The sequence below is a fragment of the Salvelinus fontinalis genome, chromosome 24, assembly GCF_029448725.1.
Source record: "Salvelinus fontinalis isolate EN_2023a chromosome 24, ASM2944872v1, whole genome shotgun sequence".
Classification (NCBI taxonomy): domain Eukaryota; kingdom Metazoa; phylum Chordata; class Actinopteri; order Salmoniformes; family Salmonidae; genus Salvelinus; species Salvelinus fontinalis.
In genome coordinates this window covers 18,303,042-18,319,716 of record NC_074688.1, presented here as the reverse complement: position 1 = coordinate 18,319,716, position 16,675 = coordinate 18,303,042, and the positions used below count along the sequence as shown (strand labels likewise).

The window sequence follows — 16,675 nt, the reverse complement described above, 5'->3', positions numbered from 1 at the left end:
TCTCTGCACTGTCGGCCCGGGTAACGGGATGGCTTTGAAGTACCACCATGTATACACACAGTCCTTCCCATCCCATCAGTATCCCCTTAACCTCCCACACACACACACACACACACACACACACACACACACACACACACACACACACACACACACACACACACACACACACACACACACACACACACACACTGTCTCTCTCTCTCTTTCGTAAACAGATGTGAAGAGCTTGAGCACCTGGCTAGAAACATTGGGGCCATCTCAGTCTAGAATGTACACAATCCTAGTTACATCATCAATACGGGCCAGCCTAGATTGCATCATAAACACGGGCGATGGAAGATCAAACCGCCACTCCTCCTGTGTTTAAGAAGCTCGTTTGTCTCCCTGGGTTGAAGAGACTCTTCATTTACTTAATATGTGTTAGCTCTTGAGCGCCGCAAGAGAGAATACTGTTAGGGTCAAGACCCCCGGGTGAATGGATGGGGGTCTTCCTGTCAACGTGAGAGAGAGAGACAGTGCGCCTGTCAAACAAACAGAAATTGAATACGTCTCCTGTTATCAGAATATCCAGTGTGTAAATACTCCCTCGCTCTAGATTATGACTAACCACACTTTTTATAAACACCAAGAGTGAACACATTTGTCATGGATAGAGAGCTGAGGGTGTGAGGAAGGTGGAACTTCCTACTCTTCTCAGGGCCAAAGGAGGCTCTACTTGTTCTGTCTGGAGTCTGGAGGACAGGGGCAGGGAGGAGAGGAAGGGGAGGAGAGAAGGGGAGGAGATGAGAGGAGAGCGAGAGTGTAAGTGTGCATGCGTGTGGAGAGAAGGCAAGAACAGAAGAAGAGGGGGGAGACTGGGTGGGGCGCGGTAGTACTTTAAGATGGGCGGCAGGGTAGCCTAGTGGTTAGAGCATTGGACTCGTAACCGGAAGGTTGCAAGATCGAATCCCCAAGCTGACAAGGTAAATATCTGTTGTTCTGCCTCTGAACAAGGCAGTTAACCCACTGTTCCTAGGCCAACATTGTAAATAAGAATTTGTTTTTAACTGACTTGCCGAGTTAAAACAAAAAACTCTCTCTTGGTGGTTTAGAGTTTGAGGCCTGCTGGCAGTGGCTGGACAGGTTCACGGGATCGGAATGCTTCTACAGGGGCGGCGTAATCAGGACCAACTTCCTCTAATTGAGAAACGATGTTGCCTCGCTCCCTGGGTCTTTTGTTTCAGTTGGGCCACGCTGACAGCATGGAGGAAGCTGCCGTCTGACAGCTACGGGACATGTTGAGTGTGTGTAAAAACAGTGTGTCCCTTTGTGTGTGTGTGTGTGTGTGTGTGTGTGTGTGTGTGTGTGTGTGTGTGTGTGTGTGTGTGTGTGTGTGTAACATATAGTAACTATATGTGTTCTGTATGTTTGTTCTGATCCAACTCTTCACATGCAAACAGAGAGATGTGAAGGGGAAATGAAACACTAAATAACTCATACCCTCCCGATGCTAGTCTCTCTCAGTGCAGTCTGACACACCACTAACCCCTGTCTTTGACTGTTAAACTAACCCTTACGGTACTGTATCCAGGCCACCTGGTTGTTACTCATCTGTTCCTGCATAAGCAAACACCTCCGTTGTGGCTTTCATTATGAGTATATCAGAGAAAGAGTACTGACCTAGGATCAGGTCTCATTTGTACGTATATTTTTCATTATGATCTAAAAATCTAAACTGATCCTAACTCAGCACTTTTGTCTTTGTTAAATGTTGTGTGACAATGGAATTTTCAGAGGTGCCACCCAGATAAAGAAGTGAATTGCGAGCGAGGGGGAGAGAGGTCGGGTATGATGATGATATGGGTGGGTGTCATGCTCCTTCAGTTTTGGCAGGAGGGGATGGAGGGATGGTCTGGTCATAATTCAGCAGACCTCCATCACTGCAGGCCCCAGATCCACCATCGATCCCCGGCACGCCCCGCCAGCAGACACCACCTGTGATTGATCCCCAAATCAGTCCCTCACAAACCAGCGCCGTAAAAACCATAACAACCCATCATAAAAGGTGATTTATCTCTCCCCGGCCCCAGCCTCCGCTTCCAATATTAACCCAAAGTGTATGACACCAGAATGATTGGTCTGGAATTGAATAAACATTGAGTATTGACGCACCATGTCTGATGACTCAATCAAGTCAGACTGCAGCAATGTGCCATGGTGTGATTGCATTGTCTCAGGGTTGAGGGTAGACCTGCATGCCCACACATCACACAAACACACACCTTTTGACTCTTGGGGAGGAGATGGGAGCATAGTGCATAGTTTATCAAATCTTTCTCCGATTCCCAGGATGTTTGTGTGGCCTGCAGTGAAATCAGATGTTTTAGAGAATGCCTTACTCTGTGTGTGAATTCCAACTGGAAGCTGTGTCTTAGCCACATATAATGAGAGTGTTGCATCTGAATGGCAGAAGCACGGCGGAGCAGCACCATGTGCCCTGTACTCAGCACAAAGAGCTGGGTTAAATATAATCCTGACCTAATTTATGGGCGTCTTTCATGCTACTGTGAGTTTGTTCGCTTTTTCTAACGTTTTTTTGTGTTAAGTTGGTGTTGTGTGCCGATGCAATTTCCTCTGGACTCTAATGAGGAAGTATTAAATACATGACTTTGTCTTACAAGATAGGCAAGTGCTCACCCACAAAAATAACTTTTGTTTTGGGTATTGTTATGGAGGCAGAATGTGTTGGTTTCTCAGATACTTGGAAAGTCCTAGAGGAGTAATTGTTTGGTTTTGGTATTTTCTGTAATTAAAAGGTGTGCACAGATTTAACACGGGAAAAATGAAACGCTTAAAATATGTCAATTCATGGAAAGCCGTGTTTGGAAAGGCATGCCTGAAAGCCATCAACCCGCTCATGTCTGCGCTTTGGTGACATGTTTGTGCGTGGTGCCATGGTTATGTCTGAACAACTGCGTCTCCATCAGGGTGAAACAGGTCAAGTTTACCTTTCTGAAATGACATGACTCTCACCTAGACACTGACGGTGGGATGAATGGGGTTGGAGAGAAGGTTGTTTGAGTGTCCTGCTTCATCAGGCATTATATGTTACGGCTATTTCACATATCCCGGAAACATTAAATATTAGCCTTTCAATTGGTCACGGTGTATGAAAAACACGCAGTCGCTGTCTCAAGTGACCTCCCACTTCAAACGTGGCCGGACAGCTCAATAAATGTAATTAATGCGCGACACCCGCTCCTCTGATCTGAAGTGCTGTGTTGTATTCCATCTTTCCTTACATAAAGGGGCTCTTTTAAAGATGATATCTACGAGCGTTTAAAAAACAATTTGTTCACCCTGCAGCGTCCAACAACATGCTCTAATTACCGGGGGTGAAGCGGGATTGGTTGGCTTGCTTACCAGGCTTGTTTTACTTTCCAGCTCTCCGACGCGGAATTTATGTTTTCAAAAGGTTACCTTTGACTCCGGTGCGACTTTATCGCACCCCGTGGTCCCCATACACATACAGTGTTGCCTGTGTGTTGAGGCGCTGCGGAGGAAGTGTCTGTGTGATTACCGCAGCCGGTTGGACCTCTCTGCCTCAGTAACACCAACCCCCCCCCCCCCACACACACCCTAACCCCGCGACAGTGCATTCCTCCGGCGGCTCTTTGGAGTAGGTGCACACGCCGGGTAGCTCCAAAAATCAGCTGCGTGTATGTTTTCAAGTACTCGCCACACTCTCTGATTTGTACATTTACCTCCTCCTCCCACTCCTTCTACAGTGTGAATAGTAGCCTACATTGTACCTCAGGCCAGTGGTCATGTTTGGCCAATGCCTTGTTTTAACGCTCCAGTCACGTCTAGTCATTCCTGCTGTCAATGCAATTTACTTCATTTTAGCTAAAGGAGACAATACATCTCATTCACACTCATTCAAGTCCCTTGAAGATTCGGATCTCACTGGAATAGGGATCAAACGGAATTGAACCGTCAATGTGCGGCAAAGATACTTTCCCGCACACTTTAAAAACACTTTTATGCATACTTTATTCAGTAACATAGATCTGAGTTCATGCATCACATAGCCTATATCTGACAATATTGTCATTATATCAAAACAAAACTTAACTGTGAGGTTGGACATTCCTCATAGTACCCTGTTGCTGGTAAAGCATTGCCTGTTTCTACTTCGTTTTTTCTAACATCTCACAGCTATATTTTTCCCGTCATCATATTTCTGTTTCTCTCCCACTGCTGCTTAGAAAGCGCCTGCATCTTGTAGGGGTGGACCCTGTCCTGCACAACGCTGCAGAATAGAGGGGTCCCGGGAGTGGAATGGGGTGGCGCTAAAACAGAGCAGACTGTGTCAAAATGATGGGGTACTAATTCGGAAAACACGCAGGGCTCAGTCATCAAAGGCCGAAGAATGTATAGGAAATCATCCCTCTCCCGGAATGCCTGGCTGACCCCGGCAAATGAAAATAATCCAAAGTAATTAGAAGTGAGCTGGTCTGGTCCTGAGAGCCCCGGGCAGGAGGGTAAACATGGCGGGCGCGCTGCGTCGCTTGGAGGGGCCGGGCTGAGCCATGGGGCCGCTGACCTTGTCCACATAAAGCTGTGATTTATGAAGTGCAGGGCACAGCAGCGGGGCTTCTGTCTTCTCCCGGAGAACCAAATTACCGAGGTGGAGATTAACACGCGCTCACAACGGGTCTACTTCTAGACCAAGGAAATGTTTTATTTACGTTTTTCCCCTTTCATTTCCTCTGCTCTCCTTTAATGGTAATTTGTCTGTGAGGAGACTCCCCTAAAACAGGAACTTTTTGGACGGGTGAGGGGTGGGAGGGTTCGGCTTGAGTAGCCATATGCAAAAATGTCCGTTTCTGCTCTGGCTTAAAATCTCAAAAGTATATCAATAGTATGGTTTATGCAGTGTGCATTTTACTCCCCTGGATATGTTTACCGATAGTCTTTGGCATTTGTTATGTTTTTCTCTCTCGATTAGGCTACGTTATAGACATTAGAACACACAGGTTTATGTCCTAAAATATTCAGCATAACCATTACAAAAGAAAGTTGTGAAGTCACTATAACTGTTCTAATTCTGATAAAACCCTAAAATTAAACCCTAAAATTACACACCATGACACGGGTGTTGTAACAAAAATTATATCACCCCTAAATTCGTTTCATATTTTAAATGAGTTTTTGCCACTTGATTGCATTGCCCCACACTTAACCAAAATAAATTGTCTTGGGGGGCCGCCTGTAGAGACTCATGATGGAGGCTTATTGCAGCTTTTCGCCGGTGTCAATGGGAGGTCTCTCCATATGAATGGTGGAACTATTTCATGTGGATTTGGCTGCAATATTTTCTTTTTCTTCTCTTTTTTCCCTCTTCTGGAAGATGTGCTGGAATACACCTTATACGTGGTGTTTCCATTAGAGCGACTCTGCAGCCTGGCTCATTGCGGTGGAGTAGCTCACTCACGGAGTCAGTTTGCACCTACCTGGCCCAGGAATCCCACCGCGGGGCTCGTGGTGCCGTAATGCTCTGACTTATACACAAGCTGAGTGTAGATACATAAGTCCAACAAACGAAGCCCTTTTAAACCAGATACACGCTAATGCATTTGTAAGTCTTGCCATAGATTGTCAAGGTGATTTAAGTCAAAACTGTAACTAGGCCACTCAGGAACATTCAATGTCGTTTAGGTAAGCAACTCCAGTCTATATTTGTCTTGTGTTTTAGGTTATTGTCCTGCTGAAAGGTGCATTTGCCTCCCAGTGTCTGTTGGAATGCAGACTGAACCAGGTTTTCCTGTAGGATTTTGCCTGCTAGCGCTATTCTGTTTATTTTTTATCCTAAACACTCTAGTCCTTGCCGATGACAAGCATACCCATAACATGATGCAGCCACCACCATGCTTGAAAATATGAAGAGTGGTACTACTACTACTACTGATGTGTCGTGTTGGATTACAATGTTGTTGATCCATCCACAGATAATTGTATGTGTGGGGTACAGAGATGAGTCATTCAAAAATCATCTTAAACACTATTATTGAACACAGAGTGAGTCCATGCAACTTATTATGTGACTTAGTAAGCACAGTTTTACTCCAGAACTTATTTAGGCTTGCCATAACAAAGAGGTTGAATACTTATTTACTAATTTCAGCTTTTCATTTTTAATTAATTTGTAAAAATGTCTAAAAACGTAATTCCACTTTGACATTATGGGATATTGTATGTAGGTCAGTGACACACAATATCAATGTAATATATTTTAAATTCAGGCTGTAACACAAGAACATGTGTAAAAAAAGTCAAGGGGTGTGAATACGTTCCGAAGGAACTGTAAATAGCCCATTGATATCCCGTGAAACTCAAGCGTAAATATTTTTGTTTAACCAAAGTAGCCTCAAGTTTCCCCCTGATTTCCATAAGCCTATATTGCAATATAAATTGGGAAATGCTGTGAAAATGTGGTAATGTTCTTCACAGTTGTCCAATACTTAAACTGAGAACATTTCCCCAAGTAATTGAGTTGCTTAAACAAACAACTAATACAAACAAATAAGCATGAAATCCTTTGAGAAATGTCACAGTACTTTTAAGTCGATGTACAAAAACATTATCCGGATGCTGCAGATGTAAAGTGCCACCCAAATCAAAATGAAACGGTAAGTGGCGTAAAATAGGAGAAATAAAGAAAAAAGCCTCGAGCGGGCTTTTTGGTTTGTAATATGTTAATAAACAGCTATTACACACTTTATGTGCTATAATCATAATAACAAAGGCTTGGGGTTTCTTCTGATCAAGCCGAACTATTTAATATACTTACCGTAATAGAATGGACTAGCCTACATGGCGAGTTTCTCAAATAAACATAAATTAAGCTATGTTTTAAATCATTATACATGGGGCTTTAACAAATGAACAAGTATTTTAAAATTCACTTCCACGGCTTGTCTTATTGTGGATCCAAGAGATGTATTGTAGGTCGTTCAGGTGATTATATATTCAGGCCCATGCAACTGAATCTTTCATGTCCCCCTAGCAATTTAACGCCTTAATGTAGACGATGTTGTGTGCTGCAATTCTGCGGACGATAAAGCAATGACCCCCATCTCAATAACTCAGCGTCTCCGCGCTTGACTGATGCGCTTTTCTCAGGAGATATGGGCACACAGGCTGGGAACTTTGTTCAGTATGGAAGGCTTACAGCTCGAATTTAGGCTATCCATGAATCTAAACCCTATTAAATTATCCACGAAAGAAAACACCTATCAAAATTGCTCAGCTTGGCATTAAAGAACGTATTGAAAGGCAACTAATGCCTTGTAAAAGTTTGTTCAGTTGAGAACGCCATCTCCTGACTCGGGAGAGAAATACAGGCTGGGATACCGTTGGCGGCCTCTGGTCCAATCTACATTTACACCAATTTACCCTGGTCAGTCGGACCTGCTAGTCATACTACACAACCCTTGTTTATCCACAAACGTTTCCTCCCTTTCAGAAAGAGCTCTGGTCTCTATCAGAATCCTCGATCAGACCCGGAGAGGCCCGGGCAATCACTTTTCCAGATTACTTGTATTTAATACACAATACATCATAAAACAAATCCCTCATCCTGACAGGAAGAAAATAAAACAGCTCATAGGTTGAGCTTTCCCAATTTATGGCTAAATTAAAAAGGGTTCCAACAATGGACAAGTCGAGGAAAGGCAGGAAATCAATGAGCTGCGGACCGGGGGCTCTTTTGGGTTCTCAAGCAGCGCGGACTATGGGAATCTCTGGCGAGGTCCACCTTATTTACACATGATTTTTCCTGTCCTTCCTGCACATTTGCTCTGCAATTTCATCAAACAATGGGAATTATCTGGGATAGAAGGTCAATGTCACAGATAGCGGCCACTGAGACATATTAATCATAATCTCTTCACATCCACCGCCCCCACCCTCTCCCAGAACATTCTAAACTCCTGTTCAGGCTCGCCCTGCATAACCAAGCAGGCTAAACGCTTACTTTTGTATGATTCTAAGAGGTCGTTTTTTTATGGATTTGATTATCCAAAAGAGTTTAGAGTTGGACATAAAAGTTAAGAAAGGAGAGTGAAAATGGGCAATACAATTATATCAGCATTTAAAAAGAATATGAACAAACAAACAACCAAAAGCGGGAAAAAATTCACATTTTGTGAATGTTGGCCTGCTGTATATGCAAGCTGTTACCATGAATTGCAGATCAAGTTTAGAAGAAGAATGTTTTAAAAGCTATACATTGTATCGGCATGTTTAGAAATGCAGGATGATGGCATGTTGGTCACATGCGTCCTATGCCCCTCAGAGTGGCGAGGGCGAGACAGATCATCCGGGTACATGCCTAGTCTGTCTCGTAAAGCAGATCTCCAAGCAAACAAGGAAAGCCTCACTTAGGCCTAACAATAAAAGTTATTGTTTTCACTTGGACTATTAGTGAGGTTTTATTGAAACAATACTTTTTACATTCCATTAAGTATTCTATGAATAACACAATTATTGTTTTAATGTACAATATTTTTAGAAGAGAGTCACTGTCACCATTCATTAGTCTTTAAGCTAATAGCATGTTGTGCCTTAACTTGGCTAGGAGTGAACCGCGAACCCACCCCTCATTGCTCGGGCACAAACGAGTGAAATGCGGAAGAAATGCGTAATTATTCGGTGGTTTCATCAAAGGCAAATTGGGCTGGTGTATGTAGTCAATACCATAGAAGCCCATCCCGACCTCTCTCTGACCTCGCCTCTCAACCGGTCACCTGTCACTTTAAAATGTACTGCGGGAGCGTCTCTCAACTTCCGACTGCGGACAGGCAAGATAGCCCGTTTTGTATTGCTCTCTTTGGATGGGCGAGCAAGATCCTCTTTAAGAGACAGTCCGTGAAACAGAAACACACAACACACAGTACGGGACGCGCAAGTAGGTGGGCGATCTTTCCATCTCACTATCACGCGCCGGGGGGAAGAGAGAAAGGAAAAGTTGCATTTTCGCTCGCTCCGCCGCACTGACACCTGGGAACAGTGGAGGTTCAGAGTGAGAAGAGCGGACGAGACCGGCTCGCGCTGACGGGCTCAACTTGGACCAAGTTAATGTGCCTAGGGATTATGCCGGTGTCTACATGACAATAAGTGTGTGAGAAAGAAGAGAAAACGTCTTGTGGGTCGGAGAAAGGGAAAATACAATGTAAAATCCCATGGCGTTTTCAAGAACACAGGACATTACACATATGGAGCAAAACTAAAAGACCGATACATTTTACATTTTTTTGTGGTCATTTCCAAAACAAGAAATTGCAGTTTTAATCAAAAGGTTTTTTTCCCTTTATTTCTGCACACCCCGTATTTGCAGATATTTTATTGTTGCACCAAGGGTGCAAAGGATTTACCACGGTAAGCAACGGTCTATTTGATTACCTTTTTATTACCAAACGAACATTCTTACGAGTCCTTTCTCAGTGATACAATTATGGTTATAATTAATCGTATGAGCTCTCAATATAGATTAATTGTCAAAACTATTGACAAGTATTTTTACAGGGTGAGTCAATACGTTTTCGTCAGACACGTTTAACGTATCCCAGGTAAGTATTTTAGGCTACACAAACATCGATTGTTGTCCATAATCGATTTTCAGTTATGGATCATAACAATATGTCTTGCTTCTGCACGTAACTCTAATCACAAATTATTATTTAGTTTTTATTGAAAAAATCATAATTTGTCTTTAAATTATAGGCAATAAGTAAGATGTCATTTTGCATTGTCTTGCCAAATGTAATTAATAATGCAAAGTGTATTTAACAAATAAATACATATTCTATCTATTATTGACACGTGTGCTTATCCAATTTTCAAGGTAGGCCAGAAAAACCCCGAGCATTAGGGTATTTTGTCTGACGTTTTCTGTATGTTATAAATTGTTTAGACTGCAACCAACTCCTGTCCTGGGTGAAATATACAGTGGCCTTTTCACGCGATTTCTATCTCTCCCTAATTCGTTTTAAAAAAAATATTTGGGAATAATTATCAGGCCTATTATTTATCTATTCCTATCATCTGTCTAAGTAGAATTACGTTTTATTGTATGCATAGGCCTGCCTTGGTCATATGATAATATTGTTAATTTACTGAATATGATAGGGTAGTTAATTAGGCCTACATAGCTGATAATAAAGTATAAGTTAGGGAATTCTTTATAAAACTGGTTGTTTCGTTTGTGGGAATGGTGTGCATGAAAGGTTATTTGAATGCTGCTGCCCACTGGGGTTAACGTGTTCTGGCCCTTTCACTCCCAAAGATTAGGCGCTATTGTCCAATATCTCCTCATCAGCAACCCTCTGAGAGACTTTTCAATCAACTTCATCTTTATAATAATATTACGTTTTATTTGAAAAGAAAACAAGGTGATATCAGCAATTGGGGAATAGAGTAAATGTTTCTACAAGTGTTATACGAATATAAATATGTAATAATGATTTCATTACACTGTTTTTTTGTTTCTACAAAATACCAACACTGATATTGGAGTTGCTTTTTGTGTTTTAATGTATTCAGCACGACTCAGTATTAATAATAATGTATGCATTGTTATGAAACGTGTTGCACCTAGTGAAATGGCTCTAAAATGTTCGTTTTGATTACCATATTCATGGGATAGTTTCTAATGTTCAGCAATAAAGAAATGCATTTGTTTTGATGTCTTAAAAACATTGTTGGTGTCTTAAAAACAAGTAATTGAAAGACCTTTTAGTTGTGCTCATTCAGCATGGTGATATTCTGTCATGTGTTTCACTCCTGTGTGTGTGTATGAGTTTGCGTGGGCTTTTTCGTTTGATTGTGTGAGAGGGAGCAGGACCCAGTTCAAGGTGTGTGTGTGTGTGTGTGTGTGTGTGTGTGTGTGTGTGTGTGTGTGTGTGTGTGTGTGTGTGTGTGTGTGTGTGTGTGTGTGTGTGTGTGTGCCTGCCCTGCATGTGTAATACTGCAGCTTCACAACAGTGTGGCCTTGTTTCTCGGTGGGAGGTATGTGGTTTGTCCGTGTGGACACAGTAACCTGTGCAGAATCAGATAGAGATCAAAGTGTTAACCCCCCCCCCCCCCCCCCCCCCCCCCCCCCCCTCTACCTCTCTACAGATCTTGGACGGGTCGGGCCATGTAAAGTTCTGTGTGGATGCCAGCGAGCCTGATATCGGGAGCTGGCTGAAGCACATCCAGTTTGCCTCCACGGCCCTCCAACACAACTTGACGCCGTGCCAGATAGATGATCAGGTATGTGGAGAGGAGACCGCCCTCCTGCCTGCCACAGGGCCTTAGTGAACCCCCATGTCCTGTCTGCCTGTCTGTTGTTGTGTTAGAAGGTGTTATTGTGATCTAGTTCAGATAGCCCCTGTGCGGCCCACCCTGCGTTCAGTATCAGCCCCCCTCTCCACACACACACACACACACACACACACACACACACACACACACACACACACACACACACACACACACACACACACACACACACACCCTGCCTCTGTGTTTTGTTTCTGTGTAATTGTGTCTTGGCTTCGGCGTGTCGAGGACCACAGAGCCAGATCACACACACGGCTGCCGTGCTGATAGTCACAGACACTTCACACACGCTCGCACTGTAAACTTCCAGATATGTGTGGTATGCCCCATTGCTCTTTCTCTCCTCACCTGGGAGAGACAGGACAGGATGGCCTACCTCCTACCTGACACATAGGGGCATTTTCAATTCACTCATTTAATGGTTAAATAGTATTTTATGGACTCAGACTACACACACACACACACACACACACACACACACACACACACACACACACACACACACACACACACACACACACACACACACACACACACACACCTATAGTAAGGGAGACTTTATTTGACATGGACAGTGCATTCCATGTCTTGATGGAAGATACATAGATAGAAGAGTTTGCATCACTTTTCATTAATTCTTCATAAATAGTTTATAGATACTTGCATATGTTGCAGATAAGGAATCCGTTTCAAATGTAATAGTAATGAGTGGATGTAATTTGTATCTCTGAACATTGGCATCATGATTATACTTATCATTAGCATTATTATAGCGTCACTATGCAAATGGTTATTTAATACTTCAAATGGTTATTTAATACTCCAAATGGTTATTTAATACTCCAAATTGTTATTTAATACTCCAAATGGTTATTTAATACTCCAAATGATTTAGATACAGTTTATTTTGAGAGGAAGCCAACTTCAGATTCTTATTTGAAACTGTAGTATAAAGAATCCTAATTGTCACCCTATTCCCTATGTATGCCCCCTATATAAATCATTACAAAATCAATCCCAGTAGTGCACTATATAGGGAATAGGGTGCCATATAAGACATAATCGATGTGATGCAGTGTTTAATGTAGCCTTCTGAGTGGCCCTCTCTCTGAGGTGTGACTGACTGTCATTACTGTGGTTCTGCTCAGGTGGCTGTCTAAGCCTGACCAGGGTCATCGACAAGGCTGTGATGAGATTATTGTTAGGTACCACACACTGTCACAACACTGTCTTCACGTCTTCCGGACACCCCTCATGTTTTTCATAACACACAGTAACGTCTCACAAAGCCTGTCTAGGCGTAAATTGCATGTGTAAGGTTGGATGTCTGGAAGGTCTGTCAGTTATGTCTGTTTCTATCAGAGTATGAACGTGTGTGTGTGTCTGTGTATATGTGTGTGCCTCTATGTGTGCGCTGTGTAGGATCGGGCCCTTTATCAGGACTATGTGAATGTTTATTGCGGTTCTGATGGCTCCCCGTGCACCTCATCCTAAAGCTGGAAGTGAGAAATGTAGTCCCTTACCTGCTTCCAACAGGTTTTACAGCTGCTGAGAAGTACTGACTGTGAAGCCTGCCTGAAACCACATATTACACCCGCTTACACAATCAGTCCCACATTGTGGACTAACCTGGCTTCAATCCTCTTATTTCTGACCTAGTCCTGTTTATAATAAAACTTTATGTCCAACCTCAAGAGGGTGAGGAAAGTAAAGGAGAGGAAGAGGGGAGGGAGGAGAGAGAAGGAAGAGAGCTAGAGGAATTGTCAGGGGTTCCTACTCATATGTGTGTGTGTGTGTGTGTGTGTGTGTGTGTGTGTGTGTGTGTGTGTGTGTGTGTGTGTGTGTGTGTGTGTGTGTGTGTGTGTGTGTGTGTGTGTGTGTGTGTGGTGTGTTTGGCGTAGAGAATAGCACGGCTTGCGTAGTGCTGCAGCAGTATGGCGTGTGTGATCATGTCTTAGCTGTAGGGTTTAAGAGCTGGTCAGAGTTAGCTAAGTATGAACATGTGTAACATGATATTTTAAACAGTGTTATTACCGATAACACTAACTATTCATCAACGCTCTGCAATGCAGTCGGTAACTATTGGGTCTCATACAATCAACGATCTGAGATCAATATGATCTGGGAGTGAAAACGTTTTTTTAGCACTAAAACTTCTCTCTGGTTAGATTCACTTGTGTTCATCACTGAGCATTGTACTGAGTTCAGATATGAAGTATATTTCATATGGAGATGTCTTAACTATATCCCACACAGACAGTAGCCTACATGGGACAGGCTGAAGTGTAAATGGATTAGCGGTGTAATTCTCATGATCTGACGAGCGACTAAAGACTCTTTCATTAGACTGTGGATGGATATGAGGGCTAATCTCGTTAGCCATATTGATTCTCCCACGCAGCACAAAGAGACATGAAGTAGATGAATTGACTGTTTTAATGTGTGACAGGTTCTGTGATCACATAAATAGACTGGAAAGCTGAGTGTCTCAGTGTGGGAGTGCTGATCTAGGATCACTTTTGTCTTTTGGATCATAATGAATATGATTATATGGACAGGGAGGAACTGATCCTAGATCAGCACCCATATTTACGGGTCTTGACTAAGTGTCTCAGAGTAGGAGTACTGATCTAGATTCAGCTTTATATTTTGGATCATAATGAATTACAATTACACTACATTACCAAAAGTATGTGGACACGTGCTCGTTGAACATCTCATTCCAAATTCATGGGCATTAATATGGAGTTGGTCCCCCCCCTTTGCTGCTATAACAGCCTCCACTCTTCTGGGAAGGCTTTCCACTAGATGTTGGAACATTGCTGCGATGACTTGCTTCCATTCAGCCACAAGAGCATTAGTGAGGTCAGGCACTGATGTTGGGCGATTAGGCCTGGCTCGCAATCGGCGTTCCTATTCATCCCAAAGGCCAGTCAAGTTCTTCCACACCAATCTTGACAAACCATTTCTGTATGGACCTTGCTTTGTGCACGGGGGCATTGTCATGTTGAAACAGGAAAGGGCCTTCCCCAAACTTTTGCCACAAAGTTGGAAGCACAGAATCGTCTAGAATGTCATTGTATGCTGTAGCGTAAAGATTTCTCTACACTGGAACCAAGGGGCCTAGCCCAAACCATTAAAAACAGCCCAAGAACATTATTCCTCCTCCACCAAACTTTACAGTTGGCACTATGTATTCGGGCAGGTTGTGTTATCCTGGCATTCGCCAAACCGAAATTCGTCCATCAGACTGCTAAATGGTGAAGCGTATTCATCACTCCAGAGAACGAGTTTCCACTGCTCCAGAGTCCAAAAGCGGAGAGCTTTAGACCAATCCAGCAGACACTTGACATTGCACATGGTGTTCTTAGGCTTGTGTGCGCCTGCTCGGACATGGAAACCCATTTCATGAAGAAAAACAGTTCTTGTGCTGATGTTGCTTCCAGACTTAGTTTGGAACTCGGTAGTGAGTGTTGCAACCGTGGACAGGCAATTTTTACAGGCTTCAGCACACGGCGGTCCCGTTCTGTGAGCCACTTTGTGGCTGAGCTGTTGTTTCTTCCCAAACGTTTCCACTTCACAATAACACCACTTACAGTTGACTGGGGCAACTCTAGCAGGACAAAAATGTAATGAATTGACTTGTTGGAAAGGTGGCATCCTATGACGGTGCCATGTGGAAAGTCACAGAGCTTTTCAGTAGGGCCATTCTGCTGCCAATGTTTGGCTATGGAGGTTGCATGGCTGTGTGCTCGATTTTATACACCTGTCAGCAACGGGTGTGACTGAAATTGCCGAATTCACTAATGTGAAGGGATGTCCACATAATTGTGTATATATAGTGTATAAAGAGAGGGAGGACCTGATCCCAGATCAGCACTCTGGCTGGTGGCTGGCATACCTGCTAGATGACCTCTTTGAGAGGAAGGATGTTGGAGGAACAAAGAGGGTGTGTCAGTGTCCCAAGGAAAATCGGATTCTTTGTTTGCACTGGTGACTAATGATGTCAAGGTAACCAACTTCTCCAAGATAACAGCTTCTGATATGTCTGAGGTTATGACCTCTACAAGAAACAGAGGAGAGGGAGAGAGAGGGAGAGTGTATTGTGTCTGCTAATGTGTTTGTTTATGTGTGTGTGTGTGTGTGTGTGTGTGTGTGTGTGTGTGTGTGTGTGTGTGTGTGTGTGTGTGTGTGTGTGTGTGTGTGTGTGTGTGTGTGTGTGTGTGTGTGTGTGTGTGTGTGTGTGTGTGTGTGTGTGTGTGTAGGTACCTATCCTCAGTGCCTCCTTGCGTTTAATGTTAGCCCAATCCCCCGTTGATAAGGCCAGGTAATAAAGTCTAATAATGATTGTGTATCCTGTGACTCCTGGCTGGCTCTGGAGGTCAAGGCTTGGGGCTCTGGAGGTCAAGGCTTGACGCTCTGGAGGTCAAGGCTTGGAGCTCTGGAGGTCAAGGCTTGGGGCTCTAGAGGTCAAGGCTTGGGGCTCTGGAGGTCAAGGCTTGGGGCTCTGGAGGTCAAGGCTTGGACCTCTGGAGGTCAAGGCTTGGGGCTCTGGAGGTCAAGGCTTGGGGCTGTCTCCCCTCAGTGGTTCCCTTCTAGTCCAAAGGTGTGGCTGGCTGGCCTTCACAGTGTGAACTCAAACACCACTGTTCTTATCTAGCTCTCTGTTATTTCTAGCCAGTGTCCATTTACAGCCCCAGACTAGGCTTCTCTCACTCTGTGTCAGCCTGCCCTTATAGGAGCAACTCATAAGGCTTTTTGAGAGGAGTTGGAGGTCTGTAGAGTGCAGAAACATGCAACCAAGGTGTGTGTGTTTGTGTGTTTGTTTGTGTGTGTGTGTGTTTCGGGGTGTACGGTATGTTTGTTTGTGTGTGTTTGAGTGTTTGCCTGTGGCGGCCCACAGGGAAGGGGTGTTGCTGAGGGGATTTCCCCCATGTTGGCACTCACTGCAGTGCCTGTGTGCCAGATTGTACACCATCTGCACAAGTGCAGCGATACTAGCTACAGTAACTTGAACTCGCTCCCTGCTGCCGCTGCCACATTCTGCCCCGTGTGCCACGGTCCACTAGCGGCTGTACCCTGATCCTAGATCAGTTTGTGCTGTTTAGCCAACTCCTTGTCACTCGTTGTCACGCAAGACAGCATAAACACATCTGGGATCAGGTTAGCTGTACCCTTGATAGCTTTTCAAAGAGTCACCCTTAAAGACCCGATCAGTCTCTGAGGGCAGAATCACTGCAGCCCTACACAGCTGTTTGAACGGCACTTTTAATGTTCCCAACCCTCACTATTATTGTGGCTTGTTGGT

The 16,675-nt window shown here is 43.8% G+C and overlaps 1 protein-coding gene across 15 annotated transcripts in view; it reads left to right on the top strand.

Moving 5' to 3' along the window:
- LOC129822091 (histone-lysine N-methyltransferase MECOM-like) overlaps window positions 1–16,675 on the top strand; it is a 184,540-nt gene that overhangs the window by 139,533 nt on the left and 28,332 nt on the right. For 14 of the 15 annotated variants that reach the window (XM_055880028.1, XM_055880026.1, XM_055880025.1 and 11 more), the window contains exon 3: window positions 11,164–11,298. In XM_055880028.1, coding sequence (XP_055736003.1) covers window positions 11,164–11,298 — 135 coding nt within the window. Of the gene's footprint in view, window positions 1–8,641; window positions 9,424–11,163; window positions 11,299–16,675 lie in introns of those variants that run through there. The other variant, XM_055880029.1, reaches the window with a different exon arrangement.